We start from the raw sequence: 26,887 nt of genomic DNA, 5'->3' as shown, positions 1-26,887 counted from the left end.
GAAGATCATGCCCCCAAACCTCAATGAGGTCCATGACCTCTGCACTAGACCAGGAGGATGCACGCCATCTATGGCCCCGGGGGCTGGGGGACTGGGCAGGGGATGGCTCGCTGGCCCTGGCTCAGTGTGGGGCCACTGGGTTGGGGCAGAGACTGCTGGCAGGGCTGGCTGTGTCAAGTGCTGTCTGGCCAGAGTCTACCCCTTTAAGGGCTGGGGGAGAGGAGAGGAGTTTTCCTGGTTGTGCCCAGAGAGGCCACCAGGGCAAGCTGGGGAGGGCTAGCCTCCCACTAGTTCGAATTAAGGGGCTACACAGCCCTTAATTCCAACTAGTTAATTCAAACTAGGCTTAGTTCTCGTGGAATGAGGTTTACCTAGTTCGAATTAAGCGCTCCGCTAGTTCCAATTAAGTTCGAACTAGCGGTTTGCATGTGTAGCACCTATGAAAGTTAATTCGAACTAACGTCTGCTAGTTCGAATTAACTTTGTAGTGTAGACATACCCTGAGGGATTGTCTCCTTAACCCCATTCTACCCTCCAGTCCTCCTCCCTGTCCCAATCTCTTCCCCTCCCCCCCATCATCCCCGTTCAGGCTCTCGGTCCCAATCCCACCTTTCTTTATGAACTTGTTTCCAGACCCAAGTCCACTCCCTTTCCTGACCCCTCTCCCACCACCACCCTCATCCCCACCTCTGTTCCCAACCTATTGTCTGGCCCTGATCCTACCCCCTCCTCCTGCCCTCACTGTGATGCCTGCTTCCTCTCCATCATCCTCCCCCCCCCCCCCCCAATCCCACTGTTATTCCCACACCCACAGGGGCCGTCGCATTCCCCCTAGCTGTGGGTGGCCCTCAGGGGGTGGTATTTGTGTCCCCATTCCTAATTCCTTAGGGGATGCCTTGTTCCCTCTGCCGCCCCCTCCCTCGCCAGGGAAGGGGACGGGCAGCCATCGCTTTGGATCCCTGCTTTCCCATCTCTGTGGCCTGCCAAATCCATCTAGGGGCCTTGGCGGAGGAAAACCCAGCTGCCCCGACCCCCTCAGTGCTGAGGGCCAAGCTGCGCCAGTACCTTGCAGAGACCCGCGGGGCCAAGGGTAAGGTGCAGCTCGTCCTTCAGCGCTGGGGGGACTTTGACCACACTCTCGGGGCCACAAGGGCCCTGTTGTAGGAGGGAAGAGGGACCAAGAGGCAGGACATCATGGCCTACTGCTGGACCTGCAAATTCCAGGATGCTCTCCTGGCCTTGGGGTTGGGTAGTGCCCTTTTTTTGGGGGGGGGGGCCTGCAGGAGGCTGACCATCACCCTGCACACAAGGATCCACCCCAGCCCTCACTATGAAATTTATGATCTTCGCCACCTTAAATGCCCAGGGCTGTAGGGCAGGTCTCAGCAGGAGCTGGGTGCTCTCCTTCCTCCGGGAGGGGGGGTACTCAGTGGCTTTCCTGCAGGAGACCCACACGACTCCAGCTGTCAAGGCTGACTGGCGGCTGGAGTCGGGGGATGGGGTGTACTTCAGCCACCTCAGCACTCAGGCGACTAAGGTGGTCATCCTGTTCTCCCCTGTCCTACGGCCCAAGGTGCTGGGGACCGCTGAGGTTGTCCCGGGCTGCCTGCTGCGTGTCCGGGCCCGCGTAGAGGGGCTGACATTGTACCTGGTCAACATCTACACCCCAAATGTGGGCCCAGACAGGTCACCTTTTATCGGCAGGTGACCACCTTCCTCGGCACTCTGGATCCTCGCGAGTGTCTGGTCTTGGGCGAGGATTTCAACACCACCCTCGATGACCGGGACCGTGTGGGACTTGTGAACTGCCAGGCCACAGCATGCGTCCTCAGGGAGATTGTGGAACATCACTCCCTGGTGGATGTCTGGTGCAGCCACCACTGGCATGACAACACCATGTTCATATTTATCCGGGTGTGGGACGATTGGTCGAGCCACTCCCGGTTGGACGGTATTTATCTAGCTCGCTTCCATGTAGCATGGGCCCACTCCTCCAGCATCCGGCTGGCCCCGTTCATGGACCACCACTTGGTGCCTATGAAAGCCTCTCTGACTTCGGAGAGGCTGGGGCTGGCCTATTGGCACTTGTCCTCCAGCAAGCTATTGTTCATGGGCTTCGTGGCGTCCTTCCGGGAGTTCTGGCGGGGGCAGCGGCCCACCTTTCCCTTGGTGTGGTGATGGTGGGACGTGGGGAAGGTGCACGCTCGGCTCTTCTGCCGTGACTACTCCTGGGACACTCCCTGGCGGAGGGATGTGGTGATAGAGCAGTTGGAACGGGAGGTTTTAAAGCTTGAGTGGTGCCTGGTATCGAACCCCGAGGATCCACCCCTCTGCAAGGTGTACTGGGAGGAGCTCCGGGCCCTCACGAACCACAGGGCCCAGGGTGCCTGTATTCAATCCCGCCTCCGTCTCCTTCAGGAGATGGATCGCGGCTCCTGCTTCTTCTACACCCTGGAGAAAGAGGGGGGCTAAAAACCACGTCACCTGCCTTTTGACAGAGGACGGCACCCCCTCATGGATACGGAAGAGATGCGTGGAAGGCCCTGGTCCTTCCACACCAGTTTGTTCTCCCCGAATCCGACCGAAGCTGACACCTGCAAGGGCGACAGACCAGCTGGAGACGCCTCTCACTCCGGCCAAGTTCTCGGAAGCCCTCCATCTCATGCCCACCAACAGAACCCTGGGAATGGACTGGCTGACCGTGGAGTTCTACCACATGTTCTGGAACGTCCTCGGCCCAGACCTCTGGGCCGAGTCCTTGGAGAGCAGGGTCCTCCCTCTGTCATGCAGTAGAGCCGTGCTCGCCTTGCTACCGAAGAAGGGGGACCTCCACGACGTTCGGAACTGGCGTCCCGTCTTGCTCCTCAGCATGGACTACAAGGTTGTAGCGAAAGCCATTTTGCTGCGACTGCGGTCCGTGCTGGCGGACGTGATCCACCCCAATGAGACCTACACTGTCCCGGGCCATAGCATCTTCGATAATCTGTACTTGGTCTGGCATCTCTTGGAGCTTAGCTGTAGGGACGGTCTGTTGTTCACCCTCCTGTCCCTGGACCAGGAGAAGGCGTTTGACAGGGTGGACCACGGGTATCTCCTGGGCACCTTGCAGGCCTCCGGCTTCTGGCCCCGTTTTGTGGGTTTTCTCCAGGTGCTGTATGCCCTCGCGGAATGTTTGGTCAGGCTCAACTGGACCCTGACCGAGCCGGTCAGCTTCGGGCGGGGGGTACGTCAGGGGTGTCCGCTGTCGGGCCAGCTGTACGCTCTGGCCATCGAGCCCTTCCTCTGTCTCCTCCACCGGAGGCTGATGCAGTTGGTGCTCTGAGAGCCAGAGCCAGTGCTGCTCCTTTCAGCATACCCTGATGTGTTCCTCATGGCCCAAGAACGGGGCGACCTGGCACGGGTGGAGGCTTGCCAAGCTGTCTACTTGGCAGCCTCCTCCGGCCGGGTCAACTGGGTCAAGAGCTCTGGCCTGGTGGTCGGGGACGGGTGGCGGGCCGGCTCCCTCCCACCTGCGCTTCAGGCCATCAGGTGGAGCGTGGGTCTGCTGCTCTATCTGGGCGTCTATCTGCCATGTGTCTATCTCCTCCGGAAAACTGGCAAGGTTTGGAGGCCAGGGTGGGTGAGCGGCTGGGGAGATGGACAGGACTGCTCCAGTGTCTTTCCTGGAGGGCTCTGGTGCTGAATCAACTAGTCCTGTCCATGCTCTGGCACTGACTCAATGCCCTGAGCCTGGCTCTGGAGGTCCTGGCTAGATTCCAGAGGACAGCCCTGGAGTTCTTCTGGCCAGGACTGCACTGGGTCTCTACAAGGGTCCTGTGTCTTCCCCTGGAGGAGGGGGCCAGTGAATCCGAACTAAGGATTTAGTTCAGATTAACTTTAAACTGCCACGTGTAGCCGCGGGCAGTTCATTTGAACTAAGGGGGATTTTAAAAGGGCGGCCAGATGGGAACATGCAAATAAAGCCCAGGATATTTAAATCCCGGGCTTCACTTGTAACTCAGGTTCCCTGATTTGCCTACCTAGCTCGAATTAACGAGCTAGTGTAGACGTACCTGAACAGAGCACGTCTGAGAGGACTGGTTAATCAGCACACACAAGCTGACCCCTTATGTCCTTGGACTCAGCAGGCTAGTTTGACAGCAATGCCACACTGCACCCTCATGTGCCTTTGGACTCCGTGGGCTGGATTAAACAGCACTTTCAGCTGCCATCCTCATATGCCCCCAGGTTCAGCACCCCCATCCCCACTTTCACACCACAGTCATTCACTGGTAAACCACACGATGAGCAAACCCCACACTACAGGGATTTTGGGCACTACAGGGATCTTTAGCTTGGGTACAAGAAGCGTTGTTGCCGAGCGAATGGGGAAGCCAAAACCACACCCCTTGAAGAGTGAGCGAAAGAGAGAGAAGCAACCAGCTTAACAATGAAAGTTATTTATTTCTGGGTAGTGAATATATATATATATGGGAAGCCAAACACACAACAGTTACAATATTAAATCTAAATTGAAACTGATTACAAATGTTAGGGCTAGCAAACCATATAACTGATAGTGATAGAAATGTAGCTGTGTTAGTCTGGGGTAGCTGAAGCAAAATGCAGGACAATGTAGCACTTTAAAGACTAACAAGATGGTTTATTAGATGATGAGCTTTCGTGGGCCAGACCCACTTCCTCAGATCTGAGTTTTGATCTGAGGAAGTGGGTCTGGCCCACGAAAGCTCATCATCTAATAAACCATCTTGTTAGTCTTTAAAGTGCTACATTGTCCTGCATTTTTGCATATAACTGATTACATAGAGCAGGGTCGGGGGCTATGCTTAGAGCTAGTTGAGGGGAGAAAGAGAGACCTCACCACTCCGTGGAACTTGCACTGATCGGGGTTCCCAGATGATGATGGTAGCCGGAGGTCCAGAGGGCAGGAGACAAGCAGAACAGAGCCCCCAGCACGATCAGACAGGAGATGAAGTCTCAGTGGAACTGATGCCGTTTAAATCCAGGTATCAGAACAGTTTTTCTTGGGCCAGGGTAGGAGTTTTTGTAGGGACAGGACAATAGTTGGAAGAGAACACTGGCCTCAGCCACTTTCAGGATGGATGCTGCAGGGTCCCAAGCCTCTTCTTAGCCTTGGGCATGTGGCTGGCAACAAGGGAAGGCTGGCACAGGCCTTGTCTGCCCATCAAGGGCTATGTCTACACTGGCGGCTTCTTGTGCAAGAAGTCTTGCGCAAGAAAACATCCACACTGCCATGCGTGAGATGTGCTTTTGCGCAAGAGCGCCCATGGCAGTGTGGACGGTCTCTTGCGCAAGAAAGCTCTTGTGGCCATTTTAGCCATAGGGGTTTCTTGCACAAGGAATCTCTGCCGCATGTCCACACTGCCCTCTTGCGCAAGAGGGCTTACACTTTTTAGAAAAGAGCGTAGCTCTTGCGCAAGAAGCCCTCTCTTACCACGCCGGACTGTAAATTTCCTTGCACAAGAGCAGGTGGGCAGTGTGGATGCTCTGTGGATTCTTGCACAAGAACAGCTGTACTTGTGCAAGAAGCCGCGAGTGTAGACATAGCCTAACAGAGCATGAACTGTGGCCTCGGTCTGCCATTCGCCAATGTGAATGTGAGACCAGACTAGGATACAGGAAGCAAGCTAATCTGTTACTGCAGAATTGTGACACACTGCTGGCTAAGTCAGAGCTCTGCCACTGTAGCCCAGCTAAAGAGGCTGAGGGGAAACAGCTGAGCAAGCCCAGGTCTGAAGAGCTATTAGAAGCAGCTGTGGGCCTCACTGGGCAAGGACTATATAAGGCAGAGGATGGAAGCTAGGAGGGGGCAAGGAGTCAGGGTGTGGCTGAGTATGCCCCCAGGCAGACAGAGGAGCTGACTGAATGGACTGTAAGTTTTGTACATAGAAGGTGGTGGGAACTAATAAAAGCATGGGTGACTGCACCAGAAAGCTCTCTGGGTGATTCATGGACCAGAAGGTGTCCCAGACCAAGAATACAATGCAGGGATTTCTAGTAAACAAGCACGGTGCATCTAGCCTGGCAAGATTTTGCACAAAAGTGGCCGCTTTTGCGCAAAAGCGGCCAGCTGTCTACACTGGCCGCTTGAATTTGCGCAAGAACACTGACATTCTAATGTAAGAATTCAGTGCTTCTTGAGCAAATACTCTGACGCTCCCACTCGGGGATAAGCCCTCTTGTGCAAGAATACTTGCGCAAGAGGCCAGTGTAGACAGGCACCTTAATTTTTTGCGCAAGAAAGCCTGATGGCTAAAATAGCCATTGGAGCTTTCTTGCGCAAAAGCGCATCTATACTGGGCACTGATGCTTTTGCACAAAAGCACTCTTTGCACAAAAGCATCTGTGCCAATCTAGATGCTCTTTTGTGGAAATACTTTCAACAGAAAAACGTTTCCGTTAAAAGTATTTATTTCCACAAAATCATGCCAGTCTAGATGCAGCCGTACTGCTTATGCAACCAATAATACTGCTACAAAAGGGTAGGACAGAGACCCTATTCAGAGGCTCATGCAGCTCCCCAGAACTCAGGGCAGGGCAATGCACCCCTGCCAACCCTTCTACATTGTCCTGCAAAAGAAACATGAGACTCGAGCTGCTCTAGCCCCTGTGAGAAGATGCATGGCAGAGGGCACACTGCAGCTTGGAGGAGGATGGCTGTGATGGGCAGAGTCCAAGGCCGCAGTGCTAGACAGAGAGGCTGTGTCTACATTGGTGCGATCTTGCACAAAAGCAGGCGCTTTTGCGCCAAAACTTGCTACCTGTCTACACTGGCTGTGAGTTCTTGCACAAGAACACTGACATTCTAATGTGTGAAATCAGTGCTTCTTGCTCAAGTCCTATGATGCTCCCACTCAGGAAGAAGCCCTCTTGCACAACTGTTCTTGCGCAAGAGGCCAGTGTAGACAAGCAGCATGAATTTCTTGTGTAAAACCCCTATGGTTAAAATGGCCATCAGAGCTTTCTTGCACAAGAGACCGTCCACACTGGCATGGATGCTCTTGCGCAAAAGCACATGCCAGTGTAGACACTCTTCTGGAAGAGTTTTTGCCCAAGATCATGCCAGTGTAGATGTAGCCAGAGGGTATGTCTACACTGCCACCCTAGTTCGAACTAGGGTGGCTAATGTAGGCATTTGAACTTGCAAATGAAGCCCGGGATTTACATATCCCGGGCGCCTTCATTTTGAAATGCCCCGTAGTTCAAACTCCCTGCCCTCGGCTACACACGGCACGGACTAGGTAGTTCGAATTAAAGCTCCTAATACAAACTACCATTACTCCTCATTGCAGGAGGAATAATGGTAGTTTGAATTAGGAGCTTTAATTCGAACTACCTAGTCCATGCCGTGTGTAGCCGAGGGCAGGGAGTTTGAACTACGGGGCATTTCAAAATGGCAGCGCCCGGGAACATGCAAATAAAGCCCAGGATATGTAAATCCCGGGCTTCGTTTGCAAGTTCGAATGCCTACATTAGCCACCCTAGTTTGAACTAGGGGGCTAGTGTAGACATACCCAGAGGGATTGGAGGCTTCTCCAGATCCCACTTCCCAGTTCAGACCTCCATTTCCTCTGACCCTTCCTGCAGACTTGCTGAAATGAGGGTATGTCTACACTACCCTCCTAGTTCGAACTAGGAGGGTAATGTAGGCATACCGCACTTGCAAATGAAGCCCGGGATTTGAATTTCCCAGGCTTCATTTGCATAAGCGGGGAGCTGCCATTTTTAAAACCCCGCTGGTTCGAATCCCGTGTAGCGCGGCTACACGGGGCACGAACTCGGTAGTTCGAACTAGGAAGCCTAGTTCGAACTACCTAGTTCATGCTGCGTGTAGCCGCGCTACACGGGATTCGAACCAGCGGGGTTTTAAAAATGGCGGCTCCCCGCTTATGCAAATGAAGCCCAGGGCTTCATTTGCAAGTGCGGTATGCCTACATTACCCTCCTAGTTCGAACTAGCGGGGTAGTGTAGACATACCCTGAGAGACTTCCTTTGACCATCAGCACTTCTCTGGTGCAGTACCAGCCTGGCATCTGGGGCCCATGGGTCTCCTGTATTGTACTGTCTGAGGGGGCACTGTGGCTGCTTTGGGCGGCTTCAAGGTGGCTTCTCTGTTCTTCTTCCTAGGGGGCTTTTTAATGGGTGTCTTTTTACTGGACTGGTCACTCAGGAGAGCATATTCCTGGTTGCTGCTGCTGGAATTTTGCTTCTCTGCCCTTTTGGCCTCATTGATCGTGGTCTCCAACACGGGGCTGATCGGTTTCTGCAGGTTGGGGGAAGTTGGCAGCACAGGCTTGCTGGCTTTCTGGCTGCTGCTGGTGGCCACAGAGTGCTTGGATTTCTGTGGAGGGGTAGGCTTCTCCCTCTGGGGCTGCAAGGGGCTCACCCCATTTTGTCTGGTGTTGCCATCACCCTTGTTGAGGCTTTGAGTCTTTTCCTTCAGTTGAGCAGCCAGTAAAGTGGCTGTCTCCAACAACAAATGGGGGTGGACGGCCTTGGACCGTGACTTTCTGTGACTGGGACTCTGGGGGGCCTCCTTGCCTTCTCCTCCTTTCCTGTCTGGATGGTAGTTTCCCATTTTTTTCAGAGCATTTTGGATGGCCCCATTGTTTTCCATCTGCTCCAAACTTGCCTTGGTTTTCTGCTTGGGCTTGGATGGTGACTGGAGCTCCCCAGAGAAAGTGGCTTTGCCATCTGGGAAGCTCATCTCCTTCAGATGTTTCAGTGCCTTCTCTTTGCTCCTCGTGCTGCCCTTATCAGCTTTTCTGTGTAGAGCAGATGAGGTCTTACTTGGGCTTCTCTTTCTCTTGGCCAATTCCTGAGTGTGTTTGGAGCCATCAGGCTGCATGGTTGCTCTCTCAGGGGACCTGCTGGGAGCAGGGAGCGAGTTGGACTGATTGGAGTTGTACTTCCCATGTATCCAGGACACTTTAGGCTTGGTGGAGGGATCAGGGGGAGGAGGCTTGGTTCTCTCTGGGGAGGGGGATTTGCCATTCACTCCAAGGCTTTTGGTATCCATTGTATTTTCATCTTTGTACTTGGACTGCTTGGAGAGGCAGGTGATTTTGGCATAGAGGGCTCTACTGGTTGAGCCAGAGCTACAGGATGACCTTTCACTGTCAGAGGATTTGAGCAAGGGATTTTCACTGCTGTCTGCTTGGAAGGCCTTGACAGAGCCCATCTCTTTCAAGAAAGTATACTCCCTGGCCTCCTCTGCACTGATTGGGGGTGTCAGTTTCTCCACCAGGCTGCAGGCAGGGCCTCTCTCTTTGCTTTCACCTAGGCTCTCTGCAAAAGAGAAAGCATGGATATTTTACACTTTGACATGGTGCTTAAGAGACAGTATGGGGCACAAGGGCCCCACAACAAAGGGATGGGAGGAAAAGGTATACAAGCTATACTCAGGCAATGCTTTATAGCACTCCCTTGGCCCTTCTCCCCCTGCTATTCACTGCCCTATGGACCTTATATCCCTTGTGGTAGTCCTTCTATATCACACCTCCATATTCATTAGCCCATAGCAGTCTCATTTGTGTGTTAGGGTTGGCTCTGAGCAGCCAAAACCCCTCAGGACAATAACAAAGCCACATGTTGGAGTCTGACAACCTACAACTATGGTCCAAGAAAATTATATTCCTGGGTCAAGAGCCTGCTGAGACATGGATTGCCAAGAGGTAAAGTGGTTAGCCCTCCTAAAGTTTGGTGTGGCATTCTGGAGTCCTTGGCCTCCTGTCCCAGAATTAGTCTCCACAGGAACAGTGTCCATTCTGATCAGAGACCTTTGTTCTCACAGTTGATTTTTAAAAAGGGATTATTTTAAGAGCTGCTTTGGTGTTGTAGGACTGTTAGTTTGGCTGCTTTGTTTTTGAAAGTGAAAGAATAATCCCATTTGCTTGGGAGAGCCACTCAAAACACTGAGCACATTTTGAACAGCTTCAAGAGCAGAAGAATCTGCAATATGACCCTGGGCAGCCTGTCTCTAAGGGTATGTCTATGCTACAAAGTTAATTCTAACTAACAGCCGTTAGTTTGAATTAACTTTGAAAGGCGCTACACATGCAAACCGCTAGTTGGAACTTAATTGGAGCTAGCGGAGCGCTTAATTCTAACTAGGTAATCCTCATTCTATGAGGACTAAGCCTAGTTCGAATTAACTAGTTCGAATTAAGGGCTGTGTAGCCCCTTAATTCGAACTAGTTGGAGGCTAGCCCTTCCCAGCTTGCCCTGGTGGCCACTCTGGGCACAACCAGGGAAACTCTTCTGCCCCCCTCCCAGCCCTGCAGCCCTTAAAGGGGCATGGTCTGGCTACGGTGCCCATGCCAGGCGCAAGCCTGCCAGCACCCAGCTAGCAGACCCTGCACCTGGCATAGCACAAGCCAGCCACCCGCTGCCACCCAGCCCTCCGCCTCTTCCCGGGACCAGGCTGGCGTCTCATGCCATCCATCTCCAGCCTTCCACAAACAGAGGCCAGGGACACCATTCCTACCCCCTGGCTAATACCACTCCATGGACCCAACCTCCATGAATTTATCTCACTTCTCTTTAAACTCTGTTCTAGTTCTAGCCTTCACAGCCTCCTGTGGCAAGGAGTTCCACAGGTTGACTATTTGCTTTGTGAAGAAGAACTTTCTTTTATTAGTTTGAAGCCTGCTCCCTTTTCATTTGGTGTCCTCTAGTCCTTCTATTATGGGAACTAATGAAGAACTTTTCTTTATGCACCCTCTCCACACCACTCGTGCTTTTATAGACCTCTATCATATCCCCCCTCAGTCTCCTCTTTTCTAAGCTGAGAAGTCCCAGTCTCTTTAGCCTCTCTTCATATGGGACTGGTTCCAAACCCCTGATCATTTTAGTTGCCCTCTTCGGAATCCTTTCCAAGGCCAAAATCTCTCTTCTGGGGTGAGGAGATCACATCTGTACACAGTACTGAAGATATGGCGTACCATAGTTTTATACTTCTCCCCCCCCCCCCCCCCTCCTCACAGGTTTCCCTCTCTCTTCCCCTCTCCCACCTCCTTTTCCCAGTCTCCCCAGAGGTTTAACCTCCCCCCAGTTTTGTTAAATAAAGAGTTTCTATTTTTGAACACATGTCCTTTATTTTGTACATCAGGAAGGGGGGCTAAGTGGAAGGAGGTGAGGGAGGAATGGGGTACGAGCCCCCGCTGGGGCGGACTGGGGTGGCTCTGTGGGCTCCTTGGGGTGGAAACTCTCCTGCAGCCCCCCGATTGACACCCCCCCGGATGGCAGCCTGTGGCAAGTGCAGCCGGGCTGATGGCCGAGTGCTGTGATGTGCCGAGTGTGGGCACTCAGGGCACTCCAAGTCAGGTCTGCTTTGCTGTCCCTCATCGAGGTAGACAAGCAAGCGGGGAACCCTGAGAACTGTCTGTCTGGGGTGGGGGTTGGGTCCCTTTAAGCACAGCCCTTGGCTAGCCTGAGACAGCAGCTCCATGCTCTAAGTCGTAATCTGATGCCTTGCCTGGCACTGCTTCCGGCCATCCTTAACCCCGGTTCAGGGTCCACTCACTGTGGACATGCTAGTTCGAATTAGCAAAACACTAATTCGAACTAGTTTTTAGGTCTAGATGCACTAATTCAAATTAGCTTAGTTCGAATTAACTAATTCAAATTAAGTTTGTTCGAATTAGTGCTGTAGTGTAGACATACCCTAAGCCATCAGCTAGATGGAGGAGGAGAGTGCAAGTGTGGGCAGGCTGGTCAGCTCCTCTGCTGAGCTCCCCTCTGATGGGCAGGACTGCCCTTCAGTGGATTGGGTAGGTTGCTTCCAATCCCAATGTGCACTGGCAGACATTCTGTATTACTCCCTCTCTTGTGAGGACATGTAACACCCCCCCCCCCCCCCCCCCCCCCAAGGGTCACAGTGCCAGGGGAACAACAGATCCAGAGAGCCCAAACTGATTTAGCAGTGGCAGTGGGGATTACCCTGTCCAGCAGCCCCATCAGGCTCCTGGCTGTGCCCATGCTGCCCACTGTCCACTTACCCTCATGGGGTATACAGTACACTGGTCCCTCATCTATGGTGTCAAAGGAGGAGAAGGAGTGCCGGGAGGACCAGGAGAGAGATGGCTGCTCCACTACTGATGGCAGCTCAATGAAACTGCAGTTCATGGTATTCTTCAGGTCATGGTGAGCCACTGCAATGGGAGAGAGTGGAGAGTTTAGAGTAGTGCTCTCTCATAGCCTCCCATGTGAGTTCCAATCTTCCTTATACAACCTCAGCAGGGAGCAGAGGTGAAGGTAAGAAGGGTGCTCCCTGGTGTGCAGCTCCAACAAGAGCTGGCTGAGCTGTGGCAAAAACCAGCAGGGAGCTATTTAAAGAGCTGGCAGGGACCAAGGTTGCAATAGGACAGCACCTGTAAGAAATTTTAAATTACATTAAACACTGCCGAGGAGAGACACTCCCATACTGGGAGAGCCAACTCAGTTTCTAGAGAGCACAATTTCCTCCCATCCAGAGCCATCTTAGAACTTCCAGTAGGGACTACATACCAGGGAAACTAGTTGAACCAATAATTAAAAATAAAATAGTAAAACGTCTAGATGATCATAGTATGATCTGAACAAACCAGGGTGTGACGGACCGGGTCGTGTCTGGGCACAGCTGAGGGCGCCCGTGTCATGGCTCCTTCCCTACTCTGGCATGATAAATGCAGAAGTGGGGGCCAGCAAGTGTACCCCAAAGCCTTATCTACCAGGCTTTGGTCTAAAACTTCCCCCAAGATCTTAAAAACCTAGATCTTGGGAATAAAACTTCCGCTGCCACCACCCAAATGTTGATAAAGAAACCAGGGGAAAGATCATTTGGGAAATCTTCCCCCTAAAACAAAAATCAGGGCACACCATTAACCACTGCCAGGTTAATAAAAGAAAAGAAAGAACTTTTATTATTACAATAATATTCCTGTTGCAAGTATAATGACTAGAGAGGAAGGTAACAAAATATACTCATGGAGAAACTCCATGGGCCTAGAACTTAGTTACAAAGAAAAGCCAAAACATCTTTTAAGCAGTGCCAGATACCAGATCCCATACCCAACCCTTAAAACAATAAAGCCTAACGAAACTACCTAAACTTTACCCTACTTACAGAAAATGAAGAATGATGTCTTGGAGAGAGAGAGAGACATGCTTGTCCCTCTCTGTAGCTGCAGAGAACTCTCTGAGAGACAAAAGGGGGAAGAGAAAAAAAACCCAAATTCCTTTGTCCCAGTTTGAAAAGTCCCACCTACATTCTTATTGGTCACTCCACCTGGCTAGGTGTAGTTAACTCCTTAATCCCCAGGCTGCTGGCTAACCCTCATAATCATGACATGCCCACCAAATCACAGACGGTGCTGGACAGCCTCTGGCCACACTGGCTGTGATTTCTTCCTGTAGGTCTAAGATAAAACATAGTAAATACCTTATGCACCCTTCACTAACCGCTTGAAGACATGAAAAGTAAGCAAATGCTTCCATATCCATAGAGTACCATCACAGCTATACAGAGAATATTAAGTAGTTGAGTCCAGAAATGCCTCATTAACCAATCAAACTCTCAGTCTCAAAATCAAATTTAGAATAGCGTGGGGTCTTGATCTAAAGTTCAATTGACCAGGTTCTGTGTCTCTTGCGAAATACATCACTATCATACACCAGGCCAGGTCTTGGCACCACTGAGAGTGTCAGCTCAGGGCGAATTGCTTAAAACCAGGGCTACTTACCGCCCTCAACTGGGGTCCTTTCCCAGGCACCCCTCAAATTACACCGAGCACTTCAGCTGCCTCCCTGGTCAGCCGGAAGCCTCACTAGCAAAACCCCTTAGACACTCCAGCTTCCCGGTGCCATCACCAGACTTAGGCCTCCATACACAGGTGAGAGGTTACCAAAACCCACTCACCAACTCCAAACAGATCCTCCTGGTCCAAAGGACTCAGCCACAGTACCAAGCCAATTTTCACTTTAGATCTTACCCACAAGATCACGCTGGGCCAATCCTTTAGAATCTAAACTCTAAAGATACATTACTGAAAGGAAGAAAATGTCGAGAGTAAGATTGTTAATGAGAACCTTCATATATAAACATCACACATATACACATGCCTCATACATAGGATCAACAGTGAACAAGCTTTCATTAGACACCTTACATGGGTCCCTTTGCACAAAATGTTGCCGTGCCTCAGTTTCCCTTCCCATACAGCATATCAATTTTGGAATGTCCCTTCTCAGGTGAGAAGCTTCAACACTAATTACACGTATTAACAGTGAAATACCAGGGTCCCAAAGCTTTTGAACATCCAGTGTGTCCTTGGGTACATCTTTTAACAGTTTCCAGGGTTTTGGTACAAAATCATGCGTAGTGGACATCGTTACCATTCTTAGTAACAGCAGTACAGTGGTTATGCAAGTTAACATAAGCAGTAGGAACAAATCCACCCCAAGTGTACATTGACAATTCTGGCTTTTTACATTTAAAAAGTTGCAACCTTCTTGGGCAAACACAAGTCTTGCCCCTCCCCCATGCCCTGTGGGGTTAAGTTCAAAACTCCCTCTTCCAAAGACATAGGCCTGGCTGGGTGTGGCTCCCCTGCTCACAATGGCTATGGAATTCCTTTGCTCCTCACAGGCTCTTTCTATCCCCAAGTCACTTTTACCCCCCTCAGGCACAGCAACCTGCTGGCCAGCCTCACCATAAGGATCTTCTTCCTTATGACTTTCTGCAAGCAAAAGCTCATCTTCCCCTGGCTCTACAGCAGCATCACCCTGCTGAGCCACCATCAACTCCTCCTGTGATCCCTCTACCCCCTGAACAGGCAGGTCTTCACACAACCCCCCTTCAGGAACACGCACAGACTCCTCTGGGGGGAGATCAGAGACCTCCCCCTCCCCCTTCTGGGCTTCAGCTGTTCCCAGAACTAAATCTGGGCCCACAGCACTCTCCTCAGCCAATCCAGGCCGACAGGCACCTCCTGTAGACAAGGAACTGGGAATAAACCCTTCCCCCCCATGCATACCTCCCTCCTCAGCAGCCAAACTGCCAGGCTCCACACACAGAGGTTGCTCACACTGAACACCCTCCAGAAGGTGATCTTTTTCCCCAGCTAAACTTTCACTCTGGCCAGCCACTCCAGACTGCACCAGAGGGGCACTTTCCCGAAATAGGGCAGGGAGAGCCCAAAAATCTGACTCCAGCCTCTTCTCTGAGACTCCAGGCAGAGATGCAGAAACCTCACTCACAGACACACAGCTCTCTCCCTCAGGCAAACATTGAGGAAAACTTTTACCTGGCTCCCCATAGGACTGACTAGCCACAGACAGCTTCCCAGATTCACACTCACCCCCTTCCCAAACCTCATGCATGTTCTGGGGCTGGGTTAAGGTATCTGCCTGATTATACATACTATTCATGCCATAATCACACCCCATCCCCACATGGTTCTCCACTGAACCCCCCTGAGGATACAGTCTCTGTTGTTCTTCCACTCCCTGGACCTGGAGTTTCCTGAGATATTGAACAGGGACTGGAACATTCATGGGAGCAGGATGGTCAGTTGATAGGGCCTTCGCTTTAGCAATCCTCTCCTGTGTTTCCACTTCTATTCGCCTGGTCTCGGCCTTTATTTCCGCTAGTCTTGCCTGTGCTGCTGCTAGCCTCGCCTGTGCTGCTGCTAGCCTCTCCAGATGTTCTTGCTGGGCACGCTTCTCCTCGGCCTCACGTTGTGCACGCCTGTCTTCGGCCTCTCGTGCACGCCTGTTTTCGGCCTCTCGTGCACGCCTGTCCTCCAGCTGTAAGAAAAACTCCATCTCCTTGTCAGTTAGAGGCCTGCCGGTCTTACAGGCAACTTCCCATGTAGAAGGCATTGGTGAGGGGGAGAAGCGTTGCTATACATTGCTCCTGCCCTCTCCTTGGGGAATGAATCTGTCCTAGAGTTGGACATCCTGTCTTAACTAGCCTAGCTATCCAGTTGTCCCGAAAGCTAGACAAACAAACTGTTTGGGTAGGTCTGTGTCTGGCTTAGGGTCTGCCCCTCCCTGAGGCAGCCCAAAAACAAAAGAAAAACAAAAGGAAAACTGCAAAGCTTGCAACTCAAAAGAAAACTTGTGCCCTTTTAAAAATCCTGGGTCCTCAAAATAATCCCACCGCTATGCCACCATGTCATGGCTCCTTCCCTACTCTGGCATGATAAATGCAGAAGTGGGGGCCAGCAAGTGTACCCCAAAGCCTTATCTACCAGGCTTTGGTCTAAAACTTCCCCCAAGATCTTAAAAACCTAGATCTTGGGAATAAAACTTCCGCTGCCACCACCCAAATGTTGATAAAGAAATCAGGGGAAAGATCATTTGGGAAATCTTCCCCCTAAAACAAAAATCAGGGCACACCATTAACCACTGCCAGGTTAATAAAAGAAAAGAAAGAACTTTTATTATTACAACAATATTCTGGTTGCAAGTATAATGACTAGAGAGGAAGGTAACAAAATATACTCATGGAGAAACTCCATGGGCCTAGAACTTAGTTACAAAGAAAAGCCAAAACATCTTTTAAGCAGTGCCAGATACCAGATCCCATACCCAACCCTTAAAACAATAAAGCCTAACGAAACTACCTAAACTTTACCCTACTTACAGAAAATGAAGAATGATGTCTTGGAGAGAGAGAGAGACATGCTTGTCCCTCTCTGTAGCTGCAGAGAACTCTCTGAGAGACAAAAGGGGGAAGAGAAAAAAAACCCAAATTCCTTTGTCCCAGTTTGAAAAGTCCCACCTACATTCTTATTGGTCACTCCACCTGGCTAGGTGTAGTTAACCCCTTAATCCCCAGGCTGCTGGCTAACCCTCATAATCATGACAGCCCGCTCAGGGCGAATTGCTCACATTCGGGGCTCCTTACAGCCCCCATACTGGTGACCTCTCCAAACAGGCCACAAGCCAGTCCCACAGAGCGCTTCAGCAGCCTGCCTGAAGCCTCATGAGCAAAACCCCTCCGACTCCCCAGCAATATCCGTGCCCCAGATGGCCCCGGGCCTCATACACAGGCGGGGGGTCTTAGCACCCAATCCCACCTACCCCGAACAAGTTCTGTCCGGTTCCAAGAAACCAGCCACAGATCCCTGGTCAATTTACCCTCTGGACCTTACCCACAAATCACGCTGGGCCAATCCTTTAGCATCTAACAACTAAAGGTTTATTACCACAAGAAAGAAAAGCATGAGAGTAAGGTTATTAAAGTACAGTACGTTACATGCATCGAATCTCCCAGTCCTCGATGCAGGCTCTAGCAGAGATGTTGCAGCTGCTGGTTTAAAAGTCCTTGTTGCGCATCCTAGGATCAGGATGGGTCCACAGTTCTTCCTGGCTCTTCAATCCCTGCAGTGCTGCCTCTGGGATGAAGTGCTGAGCTGAGTACCAAGATGGAGTCAGCCACATGGCCTCTTTATACCTCCTTCCTGGTCTCTTCTTGACTGCAGCAGGTCGCCTGGCAGGCGGCCTATCACTGTGTTCCCTGCTAGTAGCCCTTAGGTGTCGGTCACCATTCCCGAGGTGTGTCCTTGGCCCATTGAGTGCCATTGTCTCACAGGGCCTCGCTAATTAGCATGTCTATAGGCCGGGCTCTGCCCAATGCTCAACCACATTCAGAGAGACTTCCAGTCTCCATACAGATCACAGATTCCTAACTACACACACAGACATTATACAGATATATGAAGAGCAGATACAGAATCAGAAGAAAGTAAGCTTTTGTTTGACTCCTCACATGGCCCCCTTTGTACCACTTTTGGGGCGAACACCCCCCATGGGTGCAGCAGTGACCCGGCTGCTCCCCTTACAGTCCAATAACGTGACACCAGGGAAATTGGTTGAAACAATAATTAAAAATAAAATAGTAAAACGTCTAGATGATCATAGTATGATCTGAACAAACCAGGGTGGTCTCTAAAACAGAAACTCATACCTACCCTATTACAATATTTTGAAAGTGTCACTATAATAGAGGGTAGAGGGAGACCCTGGTTTATCTAATTATAAGGCCTTTCAAGGAGCCTTTGACTAAATGCCTTGTATGAAAGTTTTAAGGAAACTAAGTTGTCAAGAGCTGAAAGGTGAAATATTGTCATGGGTCAGAAACTTGTCTAAAGACAGAGAGCAAAGAGAAGGAATGACCCAAGGCTTCATACTACGTCCTGTGTTATTTAATAGACATATTAATGGTCTGGAAGTGGGGAGGGGCAGCACAGCAGTGGCAAAATTTGAAGATTACACAAAATTATTTAGGTTAGTGTCAGGGCTGTTCCCCACTCTGGCACGCCTAGTGCAGAAGGTGGGAGCCTGCAAAGACCTTAAATACCTTTCCTCTATAGGGCTCTGCTTACAAAAAACCAACCAAACAAAAAAACCCTCCTCAGAGTCACAGATGCACTGGCTCTGAAGAAAAAAAAACCCCAAACCTGCCATCATCAAGTAACTTCACCCTAAAAAAACAGGAGGAATTTCCTTCCCCGGGGTACCCCAATCTCTTTTTCCCTGAGGGTATGTCTACACTTGTCCCTAGTTCGAACTAGGGAGGCAAATGAAGCATACTGAAGTTGCTAATGAAGTGCGGGATTTAAATATCCTGTGCTTTGTTAGCATATTCACGGCTGGTCGCCATTTTAAAAAGCCGGTAGCCCGAATTAACTCCCTGTGTGTAGACGCGGCAGTCCAATCCCAAACCCTTCCCTCGAATAGACGCGGCAGTCCGATCCAAAACCCTTCCCTCTAATTAACTGTTACTCCTCATGCAATGAGGAGTAACAGTTAATTCGAGGGAAGGGTTTTGGATAGGACTACCGCGTCTACACGCGGGGAGTTAAATCAGGCTACCGGCTTTTTAAAATGGCGACCAGCCACGAATACGCTAATCAAGCGCGGGATATTTAAATCCCGCACTTCATTAGCAACTTCGGTATGCTTCATTTGCCTCCCTAGTTCGAACTAGGGGGCAAGTGTAGACACACCCCAAAAGAGCTTGAGAAAAGAAAAGAGAGAAACAAGCTGCAGTCTCTGGTAGCTGACGGCCCAGTCTTAAGCAAGCAAATACACATACTGACCCCCTGTTATAGCACACGAGTGATTTTTATTAACAAACAAAAGATATACTTGGTTGCTAGGTGTACAAATTAAAACACAGAAAATCTCTGTGAACAACTCTTAAATAGTGAATTGGGGAGGGAAGGCATAGATTCATACGGAGAAGTTTAAACCAAACAACCAAAATAAAGAAAATTACCCTGATCGTGACTAGATACACTTTTCCCTCTACTCACGGTACATGCTGATTTGTACTTCGAGGTCCAGTTCACTCCCATATCCAGTATTTCTTATAGGCATGGTAATTCTGATCCCTGCATCTGCTCCCTCCAGCCCTTTTCTTAGAAATCCCCACAAAAGAAGAGCAGACCAGGTATCTATATCCAATTCAAATTTCAGCACTGTATCCCCATTGGTTCTTCTGGCCCCTCAGAGCTACCTAAGTTTAACCCCTTAGTCACCAGATGCTGGCCAGCACTCCTCCTATCCATCACAGTCATGAGAGAGCTATTGTGGATAGTAATAATGTTAATGAATTTATATATTGAATGTGCTCTCTCCCTATATATATATATGCATGCAATGAAAATCCATATGTCTCTTGCTATATATATAAAAAAGTTTTTCCTGACACATGACAGAATGATGTCATCAGGCTCTCTGGTTGCAAAGCTGCCAGAGAGATGGGGGTTGGCAAGTGTAGTGAGCTGGGCACAGCTCCCAAGTTACAATTAAAATGCATACCCTTTCACCCAGCTTGGAATTGAGAGAAGAACAAGCTGCCATTTGATATAGGAAAATGAAACATCTGTACAAAATGTACTTCCGTATTGAGCTACACTGGACATCACTGGGTTGGAGCCAGCCAGAGACCCAATGTTGTTGGTTTACGGGAGTATGGACAATAGCTAGAGCTGTTCAAAAAGGAAAAACAATCGAGAGAAACAATTATGTGGATTTTTTCAAAATGTTAAAATTGTTTCCTTTTTACATAATTCTAATCAGAACAATATTTCATTTGACTATTTTTACCAAGTATGAATTGAAATGCAAGGTAATATGCCTCTGGAGAAATAATTAAAAACATTCCTACATCTTATTGGGTCTTTGATTCACAAAGCCAGAGAATTTCCCGAAAGTAATTAATAGAGCAAAGCTTTTAGAAAAACATCCAATCTTGATTTAAACATTGATTTTGATGGAGAATTCACCAGTCCTTGGTAAATTGTTCCAATTTTAACTGCTCTGCCAAAGGAGAAAGGAAACAGGGAGGCAAAAAGGAATGGAATAGTACTGAACCTTTTTTTATAAGCCTCAGAGGGGTAGCTGAGTTAGTCTGTAACAGGAAAAACTTAAAAAACAACAGAACAGTCTAGTAGTACTGTAAAGACTAACAAAACATGTAGATCAGAGGTAGGCAAAAGGGCCTCCGTAGGTTGGATCCGGTCTGCGGAGGCCCTGCTGCTTCCCCGCCCCCAGACCAATTAGGGCTTGGGGTGGGGGAGCACGTGAAGCTTTCTCTGCTCTGCCCCTGCCCTGTAAGCAGCACACGGCACTTCCAAGTGCCACGTGCTCCTTGCAGGGCAGGAGGAGGCTTCCCGCGCTCCCCCACCCTCAACCCCTGATTGGCCTGGGGCTGGGGGAGCACCTGAAGCCTCCTCCTGCCCTACAAGAGACATGGGTTCCTAGTGGGAAGGAGGGGGCAAAGGTGCTCCCCCACCCCAGATTAATCATCGTTTGGGTAGCCCCTCCCCTTCCTGTTTAGGCCCTGCCCCTTCCGGGGTGACCCAGGGCTACTTCAAAAATTTTTGAAGTGGCCCCCGGGCAAAAATTATTGCCCACCCCTTATGTAGATGGCATCATGAGCTTTAGTGGGTGGAAGTGCGTTGTGCCCACAAAAGCTCATGATACCATCTACATCAGGCATGTCAAACAGGCTTCTGGCGGGCTGCATGTGGCCCAATCAAAATTTTTTGTGGCCTGCCACTACATTTTATAAAAGAATAAAGTGAGGCCCGCTGGCCACTCGGAGCTGAGCGCAGATCACGGCTAGCCGGGATGCTCTGCACAGGCATCAAGTGCCTGCTCACAGCTGGCTGCTGTGCTCACACCTCCCCAGCGCCTGCGGAAGAAATGTATGGCGGCAGCAACACTGGCTCTGGGACCCAGGCATTAGGTATGGGGGAGGGGCTGGGAGTGCCTGGGTCTGGGGGGGGAGGAGGCATTGGGATAGAGCAGGGGGGGTGCTCTGGGGGACCAGAGGGGAATTGGATTAGAACGGGGATATGGGAGTGCCTGGCTCTAGGGGAGTGGAGGGGGATATTTTGTTAATGTTTTGGTTTTTATTTATTTACTAGCCAATTAGCCCATCATAAGACGGGATTTTCAGGTCTCTCCTCCACGTCCATCTTCTCTCCTGAGCCTCCGGTCTCTCGCTCCATCTCTCTCTCTCTCCTCCTCCTACTGCCTCCCCCGCCCCCTCAGCTCTCCTCCGCCTCCTGCCTCTCTCTCCGTCTCTCTTTCTCTTCTCCCCCTCCTGCCTCTCTCTCTCTCTCTGCTCTCCTCTGTCTCTGGGATGCACGCTCATCCAGGCCCTGCCCCCTGGGCGTGTATGTCACCGCCCCACCCCCCTTCGCCTCCCGCCATGGCGCTCGGCTGACTTCTGCGCTGCTCAGCCCAAACAGCCGCTGTGCTTACTCCTGCACAGCGGCCCGGCTGAGCGGCGCAGAAGTCAGCCGAGCTCCACGGCGGGAGGCAGCAGCGCCGCCCAGAGGGAACAGCCAGCATTTCAGCGTTACAGTCACAGACATTGGGCTACTATATATATGATTTTGAAAAAAAATCACAAACTGTATATTAATTTTGTATCAAATATATATCCATTTTTTTGCAATTGCACGAATAATTATATGTTTATGCAAAATCTCAAACTTACAAAGTATCTGAAATTTTCACAGAAGCTTGTTCTATTTGATTGATCATGGTCTATACTGTTTTTATTTCAACAAAACAAGTTGGCTGTGTCTACATTGGCACCCTTTTCCGGAAAAGGGATGCTAATGAGACCAGTCGGAATTGCAAATGCCGCGGGGGATTTAAATATCCCCCGCGGCATTTGCATGAACATGGCTGCCGCTTTTTTCTGGCTCGGGGTTTTGCCGGAGAAAAGCGCCAGTCTAGACGGGATCTTGCGGAAAATAAACCCTTTTCCGCAAGATCCCTTATTCCTACTCGCGGGACCGGCCAGGGTGGCAGAAGGCGCGGAGGTCCAGGGACTCTGCCACGCCTGTCCGGCCTGCACGGGGGTAACCCGGGACCGAGATGGAGCTGGCGAGGGATTCCCCGCCGGTGACGTCATCAGCACACGCCCCGGGGCATGGGGCGGGGATACGATAGTCGGGCCATTCAAATGGTGCCCGGTGAGAGCCGCAGGAGGGGACACCGGAGCAGGAGAGGGGCCGGGGGACGTGCCCCGAACGAAGCCGGGAAGCACCGGAGGGGCCGAGCCAGTGGCCGGCGGCCCAAAGAACACCCCCACGCACTAAGAGACGGAGCAACGCAAGTGAGGAGGAGGAAGTGACCCAGGACGGCGGCAGGAGACGGCGGCTCCGCATAAACCCTGAGGGTTGGTGAGATATGGAGGAATCCCCACCAACCAGGCAACGCCGGTACGTCGCTGCCTTTAGGGTCCTGGGTCAGGACCCGGAGCGGGGGCGGGCCCGAGTCCCCGTCCTCCCTCATTCAGGGTTATGTACGCCAAGCGGGACTCTTACCCAGTGGGCTCCCCACCGAGCCACAGACCACGACTAGGGGCGGAACTAATGAAAGAGAAACACGGGTGGGGGAAGGTGCGCGGGCGGACGACCCCGATGATGAATGGGCTGTAAGCCTGAGGGTGAGCCCAACCCACGACAGATGGTGGAGAATGTGAGCACCTTTGGTCCCAAGTCCTAGGGTGTAGGAAAAAAAATGTTTTAATATGGAGACAAAAGAGGTGTGGGAGTGGCTGTCCGAACAGCAACGCCAACACCAGCAGCAGCAGACCCAACTGCTGCAACAGTTAGCGGCCCAGCAGCAGAGACAGTTAATTAGAGAACTGACGGAGCAGCAGCAAGCTCAGAGGGAGACTTGGCTCCAGCAGGGGGCCGCGCTAGCGAGAGCGGGAGCTGGAATAGGTGGGGGACATGAGGGTGTTCCCCAGTTGCCTATACGGTTGACAAAAATGGGACCCCAAGATGACCCGGAGGCATATCTTGAGACCTTTGAGCGGGTAGCTACTGCAGCTCGGTGGCCCGAAGATCATTGGGCCACCTTGCTGGCACCCTACCTCTTGGGAGCAGCGCAGTTGGCCTACCAGAGCTTAGACCCCCCCCCCCCCCCCCCCCCCCCCCCCCCCCGGGGAGGCACTTAATTATTACAAAATAAAAGAAGCGGCCCTAGATCAAATCGGGGTGACCCCCGAGACATTCAGGCAGAAGTTTAGGCGGTCTCACTCAGAGGCTGCGGGAGGCATGCCGTAGGTGGTTAGAGCCCGATAGACGGACTAGTGGTCAATTGGTCGATGTGATAGTCTTAGAGCAGTTCCTCCAGATCCTCCCTAGTGACCCCCAGAAATGGGTGCGCTGACAACAACCCTCGACACTGGCCAAGGCGGTCACGCTAATGGAGGCGTACATGGCCGCCGAGGGGGCTGGAGAAGGGCCCAGGAACCCAGAGAGGGGGCAGGGTCAACGCCCCATGGAGGGGCGGGCCCGGACACCACGTGGTGGCCGAGGGTGAGGCTTAGGGGGGTCGAAAGAATAGGCCGAGAATATGTAGCCCCCAGAAGGGAGAGCCCTCCGGAGGAGGGGAGGAAGGGAGATAAGATCCCCGGGAAGGAGGAGCCCACAGACCGGCCCGGGTTAGGGGTCAGCAATAGGGGAACTTGTTACGAATGTGGCCAGGAGGGCCACTTTTGTCGAGACTGTCCATTTATGGATTGCTCATTTGGACAGGTCGTAGCCCCGAGCCTGAGGGCCCGCCCGCGGGAAAATGAGAACGTTTTAGTATGGCTTGACGTGGAGGGGCAGACGGTCTGGGCACTGGTAGATTCAGGCTGCGGTCAGACCATGGTCCGGGCCTCGCTGGTACCCAGACCTGAACCCGCAGGGGTTCCGGTATGGATGAAGTGTGTCCACGGGGACATTCGTCCCTACGCTATGGCCTGGGTAAGACTGGCAGATGGGCAGGAGGAGGCGATATGCCAGGTGGCTGTGACAGACAACCTGGAGTACCCGGTATTGTTAGGGCGGGACTGGCCAGGCTTTCGACAGCTAATTGAGGCCTGGACCCCGCAACTGGCTCAGGGAACACAGACCGACATAGTTGAAAGCGCGCTGGCCAACCGCCGTGTCGAACAAGGCTCTAACCCACGCGCGGAGACCCTAGAGGGGTCAACAGGGGAGCGAGTGTCGCACCGAGAGCTGGGACTGAGCTAGGGAGACGAGACGGAGAGTTACTTCGTGCAGGAGCAACGCGAGGACCCGGCACTGAGCCGAGCCTGGGAACAGGCCTGTGAAGGAGGCAATGAGACGGATGAGGAAGAGAAGGTGAGGCAGGGACCCTATTTCGCGGTGCGGGGGGACCGTTTGTACCGGGTAACAAAATCCGGGGAGGGACGAGGGATTCTCAGACAATTGTTAGTACTGACGCCATCTCGGCCGAGAGTCCTAGAGCTTGCGCATTCCAACCTGTGGGCCGGCCACCTAGGAAGAGAGAAAACCTTGCAACCGATAACCCAGAGGTTTTTCTGGCCGGGGGTACACGAAGGACTTTTGCAATTCCTGCCCCGAATGCCAGCTCGTCCGACCCCGAGAGGTGATGAAAGCCCCTCTGGTCCCCCTTCCGGTAATAGGGGTGCCCTTCGACCGCGTCGCATTAGACCTCGTAGGCCCCCTTGAGTGGTCGAGGGCAGGACACCAGCACATATTGGTACTGGTAGATTATGCTACCTGATACCCTGAAGCAGTACCTCTAAAGAACACAACAGCCCAAACCCTGGCGGGAGAGCTGGTGAAGATCTTTTCCCGCGTGGGGATCCCCCGCGAGATACTGACAGACCAAGGAACAAATGTCTCCTCTAAGCTCATGGCGGAGTTGTGCCGTCTCCTACGGATTAAAATGCTCCGAACTTCGGTTTACCACCCGCAGACGGACGGGTTGGTGGAGCAGTTTAACCGCACCTTAAAGGCTATGCTTCGCCGCTTTACGGAGAGCGACCCCCACAAGTGGGATAAACTGTTACCCGCCCTCCTATTCGCCGTCCGGGAGGTCCCGCAGGCCTCCACCGGTTTCTCCCCGTTTGAACTCCTTTACAGAAGACAGCCCCGGGGGATCTTAGACTTGTTGAGGGAAACTTGGGAAGAACAGGAGACCAGGGTCCAGGGGATGGTGGCGTATGTCCTTCGTCTCAGAGAGCAATTACAAAAGCTCGGAGAGTTTGCGAAAGCTAACTTAAGGCAGGCCCAGGACAAACAAGTCTTTTACTATAACCGGGATGCCCGGACATGGGAGTTTAAACCAGGTGACAGGGTCCTTCTCCTTTTACCCTCCAGCGAGTCAAAGTTGCTGGCAAAATGGCAGGGACCCTTTGACGTTATTCGCAAGGTGGGGCCTGTGGATTACGAAGTGCGCTTGGTAGGAAAGAAAAGGGGTAAACAGGTCTATCATGTTAACCTGTTGAAAAAATGGAACCCAAGAGAAAATCTATTCCTGGACCCCCAACCACGGCCCACCGAGTTAGGGCCGTGGGCCTTGAATTTACCCCGGCCCTTGATGTAGGGTCAGACCTGACGCAGGACCAAAGATGAGAAGTACAAGAGCTGCTCCAAGAGTTTAAGGCAGTGGTCCGGAGGGAGCCAGGGCACACGGACTGTATAAGCCACCATGTAGCCACCAAGCCCGGGTGTAAAGTCTGAGAGCTGGTACGCCCCCTTCCTAGGAAAATGTGGGACACCGTATGGGACGAAGTCCAAAAGATGTTACAGCTGGGGGTAATAGAGGAATTGCATAGCGATTGGCATAGCGCTATCGTCCTAGTCCCGAAACCAGATAGGTCGGTAAGATTTTGCATAGACTTTCGAAAGGTCGATGCGATTTCAAGGTTTGACGCTTATCCCATGCCCAGGGTGGATGAGCTCTTAGAACGCTTGGGGCAGGCGCAGTATATCTCAACCTTAGATCTCACAAAGGGATATTGGCAAATTCCCCTGACCCATGCCTCTAAGGAGAGAACGGCCTTTTCCACCCCCTTCGGGCTATACCAGTTTAAGACCATGCCATTTGGACTCCACAGGGCAGCTGCCACCTTTCAAAGACTCATGGATTGAGTGCTTAGGGGACACCAGCAATATGCCGTGGCCTACATCGACGATATCGTTGTGTACAGTAGGACCTGGGCCAACCATCTTCAACACTTACGAGCGGTCCTTGGGGCTCTGCAGCAGGCAGGACTCACCGCGAACCCCGAAAAGTGTCACATAGGACAGAGTGAAGTGACTTATTTGGGATTCACGGTGGGAAGGGGCCAGCTAAAGCCCCTGGCAAGTAAGGTGCAGGCCCTGGCGGAGTACCAGCCGCCCAAAACGAAAGAACAGGTCAGACAGTTCCTGGGACTGGCCGGGTATTGTAGGTGGTTTATCCCGAACTTCGCATCGACGGCCTAGACAAAAAAGGGCAGCCCAAAACAGGTGATATGGACAGAACAGGGCATGCGGGCCTTTCGGCAGCTAAGGATGGTATTAACGCGAGCCCCGGTTTT

At 51.7% G+C, this 26,887-nt stretch overlaps 1 protein-coding gene across 2 annotated transcripts in view; it reads right to left on the bottom strand.

Annotated features, from left to right (window-relative positions):
• Positions 1–7,956: 7,956 nt before the first annotated feature.
• LOC102454332 (scavenger receptor class F member 2-like) overlaps positions 7,957–26,887 on the bottom strand; it is a 258,095-nt gene continuing 239,164 nt past the window's right edge. For both annotated transcript variants that reach the window (XM_075914780.1, XM_075914781.1), the window contains 2 exons: positions 12,021–12,173; positions 7,957–9,309 (listed from right to left, as the gene is read on the bottom strand). In XM_075914780.1, coding sequence (XP_075770895.1) covers positions 8,021–9,309; positions 12,021–12,173 — 1,442 coding nt within the window. In that variant the 3' untranslated portion in view covers positions 7,957–8,020. The remainder of the gene's footprint in view (positions 9,310–12,020; positions 12,174–26,887) is intronic.

The sequence above is a fragment of the Pelodiscus sinensis genome, unplaced genomic scaffold, assembly GCF_049634645.1.
Source record: "Pelodiscus sinensis isolate JC-2024 unplaced genomic scaffold, ASM4963464v1 ctg43, whole genome shotgun sequence".
In the NCBI taxonomy this organism is placed as follows: Eukaryota; Metazoa; Chordata; order Testudines; family Trionychidae; genus Pelodiscus; species Pelodiscus sinensis.
Note: the sequence above shows the minus strand (reverse complement) of the source record. Positions and strands in the feature narration are given on the sequence as shown.